This window comes from Mauremys mutica, chromosome 21 (genome assembly GCF_020497125.1).
Source record: "Mauremys mutica isolate MM-2020 ecotype Southern chromosome 21, ASM2049712v1, whole genome shotgun sequence".
NCBI classification, from domain to species: Eukaryota; Metazoa; Chordata; order Testudines; family Geoemydidae; genus Mauremys; species Mauremys mutica.
In genome coordinates this window covers 14,359,742-14,374,499 of record NC_059092.1, presented here as the reverse complement: position 1 = coordinate 14,374,499, position 14,758 = coordinate 14,359,742, and the positions used below count along the sequence as shown (strand labels likewise).

General features: G+C 53.1%; 1 protein-coding gene across 2 annotated transcripts in view; it reads left to right on the top strand.

Moving 5' to 3' along the window:
- The window catches only part of VWA5B1 (von Willebrand factor A domain containing 5B1), a 70,534-nt gene that overhangs the window by 3,223 nt on the left and 52,553 nt on the right, over window positions 1-14,758 (top strand). Inside the window, exons 2-5 of one of the 2 annotated variants that reach the window (XM_044996130.1) lie at window positions 11,751-11,868; window positions 12,356-12,542; window positions 13,290-13,451; window positions 13,877-14,096. In XM_044996130.1, the coding sequence (XP_044852065.1) occupies window positions 11,751-11,868; window positions 12,356-12,542; window positions 13,290-13,451; window positions 13,877-14,096 (687 nt within the window). The remainder of the gene's footprint in view (window positions 1-11,750; window positions 11,869-12,355; window positions 12,543-13,289; window positions 13,452-13,876; window positions 14,097-14,758) is intronic. The other variant, XM_044996131.1, reaches the window with a different exon arrangement.

Here is a 14,758-nt window from a genome sequence, read left to right as displayed (position 1 = left end):
CGCTTTCCCACCTACAGTCTCGGGCCACCTGGGGCAGGGCTGGCGATGAAGGGCCAGACACCCCCCCCACACACACACACATCCTCATGGGCTCTAGTGCCTTATGGACATACAGGTGCGTGTAAGGCCACCCCCCCGCCAGCTTGTAAGTGTCATAACAGACCTGGCTCTTGCCTCAGCCCAGGGCAGCCTTCCAGCAGGGCGCACGTCTGGAGTGGGGCTTCTGCCTGGGAAGAGAGACATTGAAGTCAGCCAGGAACCGTCTCTGCAGGGCTCTTCCTAGGGCTGTTGCTGTGGGATACAGCCTGGCAATGACCCTTCCCAGGGAGCCCACTGCTTTTCCCTATGAAGCAGGGCCTGGGATAGATCTAGGGGAGAAGGTGCCTAGGGTTAAATAATCCAGTGCTTCAAGTGCCTCTTCCACCAACCATCCTCACCGCTGGCTCGCAGCACATGGGAAACAAAGCACCGTCCTGGCCCTGCCCCTTCCACCACGTCCTGCAACTTGAGGAGAGGAGGCCAAGCTGCCATAGCACTGAAGGGGAGGCCTGCAGCTGCTGCAGCCTGCTGCTCTGCCCATCAGCGCCTGCCTGCCCCACCCCTCCCCATCCCACCTTGGAATCTGAAGAATCACTACTGGGAAAGAGCCTGGAGCATGTGCAGCTTCTGACCTCAGTCAGTGGCGATCCACTCCCCAGATCAGGCAGGGGACCCATCACCAGGCTGGCCAACCCACCCAGCACCATAGGGGACAACATGCATCACCAGCTGACCCAGAAAACTTTTAAGGGAGACCTGTGTGGTTACTGTTTTGTGAGCACATCACCATATTCCAAGACCCACCACTAGAATGCAGCCCCTGCCTGGGAGGTGAAACGCAGCAGCTGTTTTTAACAGCACACGGCAACACAGAGATACCAGATCCAAGCAAAACTACAAGGCGAGGCTAAGGCTGTGTCTACACTGCAAGCGAAGGCACAAGTAGGCATACCTGCGCTCGCTCTACCCTGGCTACTAAGAGTAGTGTAGGCAGAGCAGCAGGGGCTAACCAGCTCACCCAGGGGTGCTCTGGTGTCTAGCCTGCGCTGGAGTGGAGCCCCTGCTGCCACCTGCGCACTACCATTACCCATGCTAGCCTGGGTGTCCCTACCCATACTACAGTCACATCTCCATGCACGTTGCAGTCCTGCCCTAAAGGTAGGTCTACACTGGAGCTGGAGATGTAGTTTCCAGTTGAGGTAGGTATTAGCACTGATTGGGCTGGTGTGCTGAAAAGGGCAGCTGCACAGGTGGCAGGACAAGCGAGCTGCCCCGGGGGCAATCCCCAGGTATGTACTGGGGCACTAGCTCACCCTGCCACCCCCTGTGGCCAGGGCTGAACTGCTATTTTTAGCGTGCTAGCTGGATCCGAGCTAGCATGGGTGTGTCTACCTGAACTGGAAATGAGACTTCCAGCTCCACGTTTCACTGGGCGTCTGGCAAGGCTGGACCTTGCTTACCTCCAACTTCTGACAAGGACAAATGGCTGAAGGGAACATCCTGTGCTATATAGCAAAGGCACCACTTGGCATCCATGCTGGCGGCCGCGAGGGTCTGAGTGGCTTTGGAGACCAAACCTCTCTCATCCCTAGGGGGCAAGCTTTCCAAAAGAGGGTTGGGGTGCATTGGCCTGGCAGTGGTGGGAAGCTTATGCAATTACCACTTACATTTTACTGGTTCTGCAGATGAACAGGGCTTCATTTTCCAGTTCCATCCCATGGGAACAGCCGCTGAATTCACTTTGACATGATAGTAATAATGAATGGCCATAATCCATCAGGTCCGTTCTGTTTTTAGTCTAGACAACAGAACCCGGGAGAGATGCTCATAGATCACAAGAAATGCCCGACTGTAATCATCCTGACAAGCCACTGGATGTCAGTGTTGATTGATACAAATGAAGCTGAAGGAATATTTACCCAGCGGAAGAAAACTGGTCTCTCTCTTCATCAAAGCAGCTTGAATATGGAGGAGATCTGATCTCCTCACATCTCAGGGCTATGCCTGGTCTGTTCCTGGACAAGAGACCTCCGAGGAAACCCATATGTTCCAGTTAATGAAGCCACTATTCCCTTAGTCATTATTGATCCAGTCCCTCCTCCAGCATTAGGGAGGTGCTGTGCTGTCATGGGGCTCATCTTTCTGAAAAGATTTACAATGGAGGTCCCGAGTGCTTGTGGTCATTAAACATCCCAATGAACTTTTTGCAACAGTGGGAGCGATAGCCTTGGTATCTTGGCCTATTTCTGGCTGGGTAATTACATTCCACCTGGCTACAATTTCCCCTGTCATTTCAATTGGATGCAGTATTTTTCACCTACAGCCCTAAACTGTTGCATAGCATTCTTATATGCTGTTAAAGAGCTTCTGGGTTCCACTGTCGGAAGGGCTGCATTTCTGTGATGTGGCACACGGCCCTTCTCCATTTAATTCCAACTGGGGGGGTTTCGTTGAAATAGTTACTCACGAGAGTAGAACTCTGGTTCCCAGAGCTCAGCAGGGAGATGCGGTTGTAGCCTGTGTGGAGCCCAGAAAAGGTGTGGCAACATAGTGGCTTGTGGCAGGGGCCAGTCGGGCATTGCGTGGCTTAGTTCATGCACAGAGACAGTTTAATATCAGATCCGCTCTTTACCAGAAGCCAAAAGCCTGGTGTTCAGACTCTCTGACCTTCTTATTACTTATATTACAGTAACATGGAGGAGTCAGTCAGGATCAGGCTGCATTGTGCTAGGTGCTGGATAAATATTCATGAAGACAAGGCCCTTGTGCGATCAGGGTCTTCTCCATCTTTGCCTCCCCTGATGCTAAAGGCTGGGGGCAGCAGTGGGGAAATGCTGATGGCAGCAGGATGCATTTTTGGAAGGGGGGTTGATTTAGGGTCTAAAAGTCCCATCCTGTCCCATCATCCCGAGCGCAGACTAGCAGAATAGTCTCACTTTAAATGTGAGCTCAGTTGCAAATATTAAAGTTATCAATTGATTATTAACGCTGCCGTTCCAAAGCTGAGAGGTCAGCCTGGATGCAGTTACAACCAACCCCCGGGTCAGTTCTCCCCCATTCCTAAATTCTGGCATCCTCCCCGACAGGACCCAGACTGGGGTGCACAGTGGCTGGCTTAGCCTGCAAGCAGGACCAGCCATTCAGAGAGCAGCAGCCACCATGGCAAAAGCATAAAACATAAGGGAATGTTCCTGCAAGCAATCCCATATTGGCTGCCTGAGGAGTCACACTCCATTGTATCTACTGGCCCATTCGCTAGGCTGTGGCATCATTATTATTAACTGTACTGCAATAGTGTCTAGGACCCATTGTGCAAACATAGAAACAAACAAACAAAAAGACTAAGTTCTTTTGTGCAAGGACCAAGTGCTCTTGCCTACCTGCAATCACAATCCAGCCTGTCTTTCTCTTGACATTTAATGCAAGCAAACAAGCCCTAAAGAGATCGATCTACCCTCTCTCTTTAACAGAGTAGACATTTAGGAGCAGATTTTTTAAAGGCTTAAAGATGCAGATGGGATTTTCAAAAGTGCACCCATCTGCATCTGTAAGCAACTAACCTTTAAAAACCTGGCCCTTAGAACCTGATCCAAAGCTCACTGCAGTCACTAGAAAGACGTCAGTGACTGGCAAAGGCCCTCGCTGCTGTGCAAAGTGGGCATAAACCGCTACTTTCAAGCTTGTTAGTGTGTAATAAAATGTATTCTTGAAAACAAGGCTCTGTACTTTGCACGTCACTGCTGCCCTTCTCGCTTATCAATCCATCAAGTCACACGCCCATAAAACTCCCCCACCTGAAGAACATCCATCCACCATAAAACCATCCAGAGTGTCAACCTGCCACATGAAAAGCACAATAACTCACACCTCCATCAAACTCCCTCACCATTATGTATGCAGAGGATCAGACCATTAACAATACAGGAAAAGGCACCTCAGCAACATCACTGCATCCAGGAGTTTGCCTGACAAACCACAAGTGAATCTGCACTTCATTGCCCCACTGGCAGTTCCTCACCATCAGTTTGAAAGCGGATTCATGGAACATGCCTGATGTATGGAGCATGCTGGCCGGCCGTGTATAGGAAATGCCAGTCCAGCTGCTGGAGCACTGTAATCTTCGTTTACTTTCTGTTATGCAAAATGTAGCAGGTAGATATGACGATCCCTGTGTTAGTCAATGGACAGTCATTGCTGATCAGACATCCCTACTTTACTTTTGGTTACAGCTGTGCCGATAACTGATCCTTCAGTTAGTTCACTGGCTGAACTGAAAAACTGAAGTAGAAAAACCAAAGCAAGTTTTTGGCCAACTTAAAAAAAAATGTTTTGGGTCAAATGAAATGTTTTGGATGTTTTTGATCTTTATGTAATCTTTTTTGTTTAAAAAAATTTGACGTCAATTTCAAGACAAATAGATGTGGCAAACTGAAAATGTTTGCTTAGAAAATGTCAAAACAAGATTTTTGTTTGTTTGTTTTGACTGAAACAATTCAGTGAATTTGTATCAAATTCACAGAATTTTGCAGTTGACCCAAATCTGCATTTTTTGGAACCCCCTCCCAAAGCCAAATTTGAATGAAACTTTCCCCCCCAGCGCTACACTCAGTCTTTGCTGTGTGCGTAAGTGAATCTGTATCTCCTGGCGGATGCGTAATTAGGGGAGCATGGTAAAAGGGAGCGTGCAAGGACACAACCAGCTCAGTGTTTTTGGGTGGAACAGGGCTGCCTTTTGCTCTCCTGGGGAAGGTCAGCTATCAGGCTAGCTCAGTGTCTGGAGTACAGACGAGGCCAGAAGGTACCAATCGTAGGGCTCAGACAGCAAAGTGCAGAGCACAGAAGCAGAGAGCACAGTGGGAAGCATGGTAGGCAGAATTCCTAACTAGCGGAGAGCAGAGTGTGGAGGGCAGTTTCTCATCCACTGCTCCTTACCACGTCACTACAAAATCCTTGCAGTGCTGTCTGACTGAGGACTTCAGAGAAGGGTAGAATCATCCTTCCCATCATTTTCCTGTATAAAAATTCTCTCTTTTGGTCCTCCTCTCCGGTGCATACACTTGATGGCGTGCTTGACACAATCTGCAGCACGCAGTCGTTCCATTCAGCTGTGATCAGCTGCACGGTGCCTTGCAGAGCAGCTTTTGGCATCGTCTCTTTGCTGTACTAAGGGCCTTCGAAGGTGAAGCAGCGGAAAGAGTCGTCGGCGCGATTCCTTGGTTACGATGCAGCGTTTGTGCCTCTAGAGTCCTAATGCAGGTCTGAGGAGGTGCCCCTCACAGATGAGAGCAGCTTGAGGCAGATAATAACCAGTCCCCTCCTAGACTGGCTACGGAGGCAGCGTGGCCTAGTGGATCGGGCATTAGGCTGCGAGGGCTTGTCTTCACGTACAGCGCTACAGTGGTGCGGCTGTAGCACTTTAGTGAAGACGCTACTACGCTAATAGGAGAGCTTCTCCTGTCAGTGTAGTTAATCTACCTCCCCAAGAGGCGGAAGGTCGGTATAACTACATAGCTCAGGGGTGTGGATGTCTCATCGTTATACTCATGTAGACTTGGCCTGAATCAAGAGCCCCATGTTCTAAAACTGGTTCCGCTGGGTGCCCTTGGCTGAGTCACTTTCCCTCTCTATGGTCTGTTCAGACAGTGAACTCTTCGGGGCAGGGACTGTCTCTCGCCGTGAGTTTGTGCAGCACCTAGCACACAGGGGATTTCTAACAACAACAACAAGGCAGCAATGGACAGGCGGGGAAATGGTCAAACAGAGAGGTGGTGGGGCCGTTAGGTAACCCAGGGATCTGCTGCCCTGTGCAGCAGGGATTCCTCTGTTTTCCAAGATCCTAAATGCTTCATCCGGGTTGGGAGGAGAGGGGCCACCGACCGAGCCTATTCAAAACGCACTAACAGCCCCCTCCCTTGAGCACATAACAGAAGGTTTGAATGTGTTTGCAGGTGGATCTGGTGCCTCTTTCCAAGGAGAGCTGGTAACCTGCAGCCCTAGCACGCCAGTGCCTTCCTCCGGGCAGTGGATCTAAACAGCCGTGTATACAGCAGGGGCTGGAGGGATCTCAGTGTTCTAAGAGGCTTGGCATGAATAACTGCCCCTAACTAGTCCCAGTGTCTCTGGAGCTCCATCTCCACGGTTCTCCCAATAGACCCTGACTCTCTTCTCAACCGTCTCATTGCCCCCAGCTCTCCCCACACCTCTCCAGTGGGTTCCCAGCTTCCTTACAGCGACCAGATTCTCCAAGTGACAAACCAGGACAGTTGCTGCCGGGGAAAAGGGATGTACAGCATCAGACAGGAAGGTTTTGGCTGGGGGAGGGAAACCAGTGGGCTCATGGAGGAGGTGGAAGAAATACAGGTTGGCTCCCAGTGCCGGGTCAATCTGAATACTTGCACCTGTCGCTCCCAAATTCAGACCTGGCTGCAGCTTGAGCATCCCCCTCATAAGAGGCAGGACTTGGGTGTCCTGCCTAGAAAGGGGTTTCTTTAGTGAGGCTGTTGGACACAGACAGACCTGGTGGTTCTCTCTGGTTCCCTAGCTCCCAGGCTGGGCCTGCAGAAAGGAGGCCCGTGTGGTGGGTGTGGGCCTGAGGCATTGTCTAGTCCAAGCCTCTCGGGCCTGGCTAGTGAAACATGTTCATGTTTCAGTTCTGGTAACAGCCACAAAGGCGGCTCATCCCCTGGAAGAACAAAGCCCCTTGTAGCTACTGGTGTGACCTAGGAGGGAGGGGGACGGGACGAGGAAGGGAAGCCAGTGGGAGCCTAATGAAAAAGACACCACTTGGGAATGACGGATGGGGCGCGTGGGTTTGAAGCCGGCTACGGGGATGCTGTCGCTGCTGCCCACTTGACTGTGAATGAGCCCAGGAGTGTTTTGCTCTGCTGGGTCCTGGGGGATGAGAAACCCTTCTCTTCTGAGAGCCATTGAGCCCTTGTCAATGGCTCTGAGTGCTAGGAGCACTTAGTTAGCACTCAGCCACCCACAGCCGCGGCGGGGAGCAGAGCCACCGCAGGCAGGCAGCGTGGTGTCTGCTCCGGGGGGGTTATAGCTCCACGCTAGTAGGATTCACCAGCCCTCGCGGCCACCAGGAAAGGTTGGGAAAAGCAGAGAGACAGCCTGGAAGCCTTTTCATGCCTAGGTACAGAAGGGACTCTCAGCGATGGGTGTGCAGGAAGAGCAGCGGGGGGGGGGGGGATGTAGGTGGAGCTGGGAGGACCCTCCCCCCCACTTCTCATCGCCTTCTCCCCACTCTTCAGGAGGAGGGCCTGTGGCGAAGGCAGTGGCCTGGAATGCAGGAGCTCAGCTTAGCCACTGACTCCACGTGTGAGAGTCACTTGCTCGCCCAGGGTGCATCTAAACTGCGATTAGACGCCCACGGCTGGCCCAAGCCAGCTGACACGGGCTCGAGGGTCCCAGAGCTCACGCTGCAGCCTGAGCCCAAATGTCTACACCCACGTTAAACAGCCCCACAAGCCCAAGTCACCTAACTGCAGGGTCTAACTGCAGGGTAGACACCCCCTCAGTTCCCCCGCTGTAAAGCCAGGAGGAGGAGGAGGAGGATCTCTCGTGGAGGGGTCACTCCGCAGCCAGTCCATCCCCTCATGGCCAGCATGACACAGCAGCCTCTGCTACAGTAGCACCTCCTGTCAGAGACCCCATGGCCATTTGCCCCTTCTCAGGACTCACCCTCCAGGCAGATCACTTACAGTCCCCACCCCTACAGAGTCCAATAACCAGACAGTCTAATGACCTGATGCCAGGCCTTCAGCCCCACCCTGGGCCCAGCAGCCCATAACCCCTTGCAGCAGGAGGGCTTTTACACCCCTTTTCCTGCTGGCAGGGAGGAGAACACAGACCTGCCCTCTCCTACGGGCTCCAACCCAGGGACCCTGTATTCAGCAGCTAAGGTCTGCTGCCTCAGACTCATTGCTGCTTTCCTGGGCCCCTTCCTACCTTCATCTGCCTCTGGCCCATTTCCCAGAGCAACACCTTCCAGTGCTTTGTCGGGAGCAGGGTGGGGGTGCCAGCCACTTCCTGCCCACTTCACAGCTGAGACGGAGTCCTCTTCAGGCTCCCTGGCCACCGCTTTGAGCTTGGTCTGCAGCTCTTACCCCAGTGGTTGATGGTCTGCCAATTAGCCACAGCTGAGAAGGTCTCTTAACCCTTTATTAGCGGTTGCAGGGTGGGGTTTATAGGTCCCATCACACCTCCCTTTCTCCCAGGCTTGTCTATATGGATTGTGAGCATTTAGCCCAATGGGGCCCTGAGGCTGCACGCAGCTCCTAAGTCCTGTCACATAATAATAACTATGGCCCCCAGCCTTCTCCCCAGATGGGATTGTTATTGTTTGCGTCGCCATGGTGCCTAGGAACCCACGTCCTGACTCAGGGCCCCGCCGTGCTAGGTGCTGTGCAAACACAGAACAAAAGAGACAGTCCAGGCCCCAGAGAGCTGACACTCTACGTGTGCCCTTGAGAACCCACCTACGTTCTCCCCCAGCAGTAGAATCACGGCTGTCCCGCTTCTCTGAGGGAGCTGGGGAGAGTGTTCATTGCAGACCCTCGTGCACCGCCACGCTGGCCAGAGCACTTTGATTATTGCTCTCAGGGACTGTGAATCAGCAAACCATAGCGCTAGAAGTTGTGAGGGATGCAGCTAATATAAATGATCTCATCCTCTTCTAAGCCCCTGCACTTGTCGTTGTCTCACGTCCTCTGTCTGGCCCTTTGGGAGGATGAGAGACAAGGCCGCTACGGAGCAAATGTCCCCTGTAGCTCTTCTTGACTCTCTAACACAGCCTGTGCTGCCTCCTAGCACCTCACCGCACAGGCCCCTATGTGCTGGCTGGGGTTAAGCAGGCACAGAAGACACTGTTGGCTATGCTACAGCTGCTCCTTCCTCGGGGGAAGCTCCTTCCCAGCTTCCACCTGGCCAGAAGAGGAGGCCAGGTGCTTGATTCTGACCTCACCCCACTTAGCCTAGTGTAAATCAGGAGTAGCTCTGCTGAAACCAATGAAGCTGCACTTGGATAAGTGAGGGGGGAATCAGGTCTCAGGACTGGAGACTGAACCCACCTCTCCAATGTGGCACAGCAGAGAAATCCCATCCGCCAGGCCTGGCTTACTCCTCTGTCCTCCTTTCTAACCTGTCTCCTTCCTTCTATTTTCCTTTTTCACTCAGTTCTTTCTTCCATTTTCCTCCCTTACGGCAGGTGATTCAGCCTCCTTCCTCCCCGACCTGGCAGATCTCACTTCCCCAATATCCTGACTGGCCTTTGCTATCTGGAGATGGTGTGTCTGGATAGCTAGATTATTCTCAGTATCCCAGCACAACTATTCTGGCTTTTCCCCCTGCCGGCTTTATAGCATCTATCAGATTAGCTTGAAGGATCCTTGCACACAGCAGGCTCCTGGGTTTCTTTGGGCTGGTCCACACTAAGAAGCGGGGTCGAACTAGGGTACGCAAATTCAGCTACGTGAATAGCGTAGCTGAATTCGAAGTACCCTAGTTCGAACTACTCACCCGTCCAGAAGCCGCGGAATCGAAGTCCGCGGCTCCAAGGTCGACTCCGCCACCGCCGTTTGCAGTGGTGGAGTACCGGAGTCGACCGCGGCGCTTCCGGAGTTCGAACTATCACGTCCAGATTAGACGCGATAGTTCGAACTCCGAGAAGTCGAACTCACTGCGTCGACCCGGCTGGTAAGTGTAGACTAGTCCTTAGGGTATGTTCTCCCTGAAGTCCTGGTATGTGATTGCAGCCCATGTAGACACACCCCTTAGGGTGCAGCCAGGCTGGAAGAATCATGGTCCTATTGAGCACCCAGCTCCCGGTGACTGGCGGCTCCTTTACACAAATGCCACTAACTTTCCAGAGTCTCTGGCTCACTCTCTCACACACACAGGCACAAGCAAAGTTTTCTTTCCGAGCAGAGACACTGATCTGCAGCTTCTCTGGAGGGTTAGGCAGCAGGGGAGCACCTATGCTTCCCACTACACATTTCCCATGGATAGTGGGAGATCGTGGGTGGAGCAGGGCCCTGGCAATCGAAACTGGGTTTTATTTCCAGGTCTGACACAGACTCTGTAGCCCAGGGATAATAGCATCACAGGAAGGTTCTGAAGTAAGGTCTGAGTTTGAGATCCTCAAATGGGAGGTGTCCTTATTGTTACTGTTAGTTTCTCGTTATATTTTCAGAGTCTTGCTGTCCCTTAATAGTACTTATTTCAAAAAAGAACTAGATAAACTCATGGAGGATCAGTCCATCAATGGCTATTAGCCAGGATGGGCAGGGACGGTGTCCCTAGCCTCTGTTTGCCAGAAGTTGGGAATGGGCGACAGGGGATTGATCCCTTGATGATTACCAGTTCTCTTCATTCCCTCTGGGACACCTGGCACTGGCCACTGTCGGATGACAGGATACTGGGCTAGATGGTCCTTTGGTCTGACCCAGAATGACCGTTCTGATGTTCTTACTAAGTAGCCCCATCCTGGTAAAGGCCTTATTAACCCCAGGGTTCCCATAGCTCCATCTTGCTGGCCTCATTTGTTCTGTACCTCATCTTGGTTAGCCTTCGCTAGTACTTAAAGTCCCATATCCTCATCTCAGCCACTCCTAGTGGACCCCTGTTAGTCCTCTATGTCCCACCCTAGTTGGCCCAGCTTAGCTCTGCTGCTTTTCCACTCAAAGGCATGGGTGAGCTCCTGGCCCTAATGACTTGTTGTATTTGCCTTTCGGGACATTTGCCTCTAAAGGTGCATTTCATAACACAGAGTCGGCCAGGAAATCGATGTCATTCCCTGCGGCTGGCTCCCCCTTGGTCAGACAGAGCATTGTGTAAATCATCCAGAGCCAGCCAAGGAGCACTCAGGCTGCAGCTATCCCTGGGAATTCCTGACCGCGAGCGAGTGTGGGGAGTTCTGGATGGAAAGGTACCTGCAAGATCCTTATCTGAATTCCTCTGCCAGTCAGGCTGACAGACATGTTGGGAGAAGATTAGCTAAAGCGGAGGTTATTGAGAACAGTTGCAAGGAAAATTTAATTAACAGAAGCATTAGAGGCAACAACTTTAAGTAAGAACAGCTCTGCTAAGGAGGCAATGATCTGAGTCAGACTTTGCAGGAGTGATATGGAGACAGGGGGAGTGTGGAAGAGGAGTCATTGCATTTGCCTTGAAATGCAGGGGGGAAAAGGGAATTAAAATAGCCAGCATTGTGTTGTTGTCTGGTAATGGGCAAAGAAATCATAGGCCGAAAAGAATATCTGTCTATCTCCATACGGTTCTTTCTTTCATGAGAACTTTCATGGTTGTAGTTTGTTATCATGGAGAAACTTTACAATTTCAATGAAAACAAAAGCCAGAGGGGTGTGTGTGAGAAAGTTACCCAGTTCTGCACAATATAAAGCTATAGGCAGAAGCACAGCCGCTGGAAGGAAGTTTGATCCTGCCCCTGAAATACCAGCATGCCCTTGGTACAGTCCATGCAGATTTAACTTCAAGATGTTCCCAGGTATTGGAGCGAATGGAGATTCACGGTGTCTTTCCCATCATGGTGGGAACGGTTTACTCATCTCCATGCCATGGGCTGACTTGGTCGTTCACCGTCACCGGTGAGGAAGTGAATTCCTCATTATCAAGCGGGAACAAAGTTTTTCTCTAGCACCCAAGTGTACAGGCGAAGAACCATTGCCATTTTCACCCTCCACCAGATCCACGAGATGCACGCCACCGTTGGCACAGCAAGGGGCTGAGGCAGCAGTGCCAAATCCAGGACCATCAGTTATCCCTACAAGTCCTCCTCGCCCATTAGAAAAGACAACGTTACAGGTGCAGCTTGGGGCAGAAGGGTCCCGGGGTGGGTGGGTGGGTGGGTGGGAACATGTCACTAACACCCATCCCACTTTGCACTGCTGTGGCTCATCCTCACCGTGCAAAGGGAAGAGAGGGAAGCTCAGCAGAACGAGATTAGGAACCAGCGGTGTTTGTTGCCTGGATTCCTGTCTTCAGCCCCGGGGCCCCTTCAGTTCCACCTTTTGCTATGAACTCTGTACAGGCCCTTGGAGGCAGATCCGGCTGGGGAAGGTGCAGCCTGCCCTGCACACCGGCTTCTGGGACAGTCATGTATCTGCAGAGCCCCTGAGGCTGCAGACGCTGCTGGGAGTGGGAGGCCCATGATTGTTAATGCCGCCAAGGGCCTGTAGCCGAGCTGCAGCTCTGCTGCCTGTCCCCAAGGCTGTCTGAGGCACTGGGACTGTTTTGGGCTCCAGCAGTCAGGGCTCTTTCAGGTGTCTCACGTCCTCCCCCCTCTCTCCAGTCTGCTGCAGGTCCTGACACCCAAGCTACCCCAGAGCCCATAAGCAGGATGCCAGGGCTCATTAACCGGACAAGCAGCTCCCCCCTCCCACTCACAGCCTCCGAGGTCACCTCTTGCGTCAGCGGCTATGCCTTTGGGATGACCGCCTCCCTGACCTACGGCAACCCGGAGGCCCATCCTTTTGAAGGTAAGGTTCCGTTCCCTGGTGTGCAGGCAGCATGGATGGTGCTCAGGGGTCAGTATGGGAGTGTCCCTAGAAAATCACTGCTGGTGTTAATATCAGCCTCTGTGTCCGGTTCGGCAGCCTCCCCGTTACGGACAGGCTACTGGTGCAATCGTAGGGCCAGATTCTTTCCTGAACTGAGAACCGCTTAGCATAATGGAGGGTATTGGGGAGTCAGTTACACCACCTGATTCTCAAGACATAGCAGCTCCAGCCACGTCCCCAGCCCTCGCATAGGTTAGAGCAGCCTAAAGGCTCTTCTAACTTACAACTGCTGGCTATGGTCCATGCCTGCTGAGAATTTGTGAAGAAGAGCTGCATTCCAGCCTGCCCCTTCTCCAGCCCACATCCCTGCCCTCCCCTGGCATGTGCCAAAGTGGGTGAGGCATGCTTGGAGTAGGAGCCAGCTGAGCTCTCCTCCCCTGTCAGAAGACAGCTCAGCAGAGGACCTGTGGCCAAATTCTGGCCTCTTTGAACAGCAAAGGTGCTGGAGCTGGGAGAGGATTGGGTCCCTAGTTTTTTTTTTACTTACAGTTCCAGGCTTCGTGCCTCTCGCAGTGTTTGCTCCTGCCGCTGGTGGTGCCAGAGGAAGGAACCTTTAACGGGGTGTGTCTCCTCCTGGCCACCACACCAGAGCACAGGACCGTTGGTGGGGAGTGGTTGGAAACCTCACCCCTAGGGTGGCTGTTCTAAGAGCCTTCCCTTTGGCAGGTCTCTTTGTCTACCCACTGGATGAGTACACCACCGTGGTTGGGTTCGAAGCTGTTGTTTCCAGGCGGGCTGTGACCGTGCAGATCAAAGACAAAGCCAAGATAGACGACTGTTACTTGGACTGCGGGAGCCTCCCCAATGGAAGAGCGCAGGATGGCAGCGGTAAGGAGACCCTTGGGATTTGCAAGGTCCGGGGGAGGAGTGGGCAGGGGAAGAGGAATCCAGTTGCTTTTAAAGGCTCCATTAGTTCTGGAAGCTCCAGCATACGAGTCTAGAAAGACTCATTAACTTCAGGGAGCTTTGGATCAGGCCCTGTCTGAGTCGCAACAAAGAGACAAGCAATTATCCTTCCCTGATCCCAGCCCAGAGCAGGATGGCTGCAGAAGCCCTTCTAATGCACCTGATGCTATTGGGATGTTGTTGTGGGTTGTCACTCTGGGGACTGGAAAAGCCATTGCATGCACTTACCACCGGCAGCAGGGGCTGGTGCAGGAGGAGGGAGACCTGGACAGTGAGGTGGCCTCAGAGAGGAGCATCCTCTCTGGCGTCTACCCAGAGCGTCTCTCCCCCGTGACCTCTCCGTGCAGGAAGGATCGTGCTGGATGAGGATTTGGAGCGAATCGCCTTTGTGGCCAACCTGGGCGTGATCCCTCCGCTGAAAAGCGTGTCCGTCTTCATCAGCACCTCCTCGGAGCTGCAGACTCTCCCGAGCGGTGCCGTGAGGGTCCTTCTCCCAGCCGTGTGCGTCCCCAAGGTGCCCCCGTGCGGCGCGGAAAGCACCAGCCTCTCTGGACATCAGCTCCGAGCGTAAGGGGGAGCCAGAGTCTCCGAGTGGGTTTGATTTTGGGGAGTGGCCCAGATGCTGTGGTGCTGAGTGAATTTAGGGTGACCAGACAGCAAGTGTGAAAAATCGGGACCGGGGTGGGGGGTAATAGGAGCCTATATAAGAAAAAGACCCCAAAATTGGGAGTGTCCCTAGAAAATCGGGACATCTGGTCACCCTCAGAGGGATGCAGAAATGCCCCTATTCCTCCAGCGGCCTTCTCTGGAGTAGCCCCGGCCCCTCCTATCTATACCTCCAGGGGGCTGAATGGCTGTAGGGTTGGGCTTGAATTCCTCCTAGATTGTTAGGAGCTGAAGGCCACGTGCCATTGGAACGTTTCTGTGGAAGCCCATTTCCCCCAGCTCAGCGGCCCCCACCGTATCTTATCAGCAGCCTCCCTTGCGACAGACTGGTTGACTGGCAACACCCGCAGCTCCCCACTTCTGTCCTCAGCTCCCCTCCTGTGCCCCAGCTGCCCCTCTTTAGCCATCTCCCCGTCCGTCTCTCCTTTCCCAGCTCCCATCGTCATCTTCTGATCCGCCTTGCTCTGTGCCCCGCCGGTGCCCCTGCTGACCCAACAGGCTGCTGGGGATGAGTCCAAGGAGCTGAGATGCACGTGCTCCTGGGGCTGAGCTGGAGAGGCGAG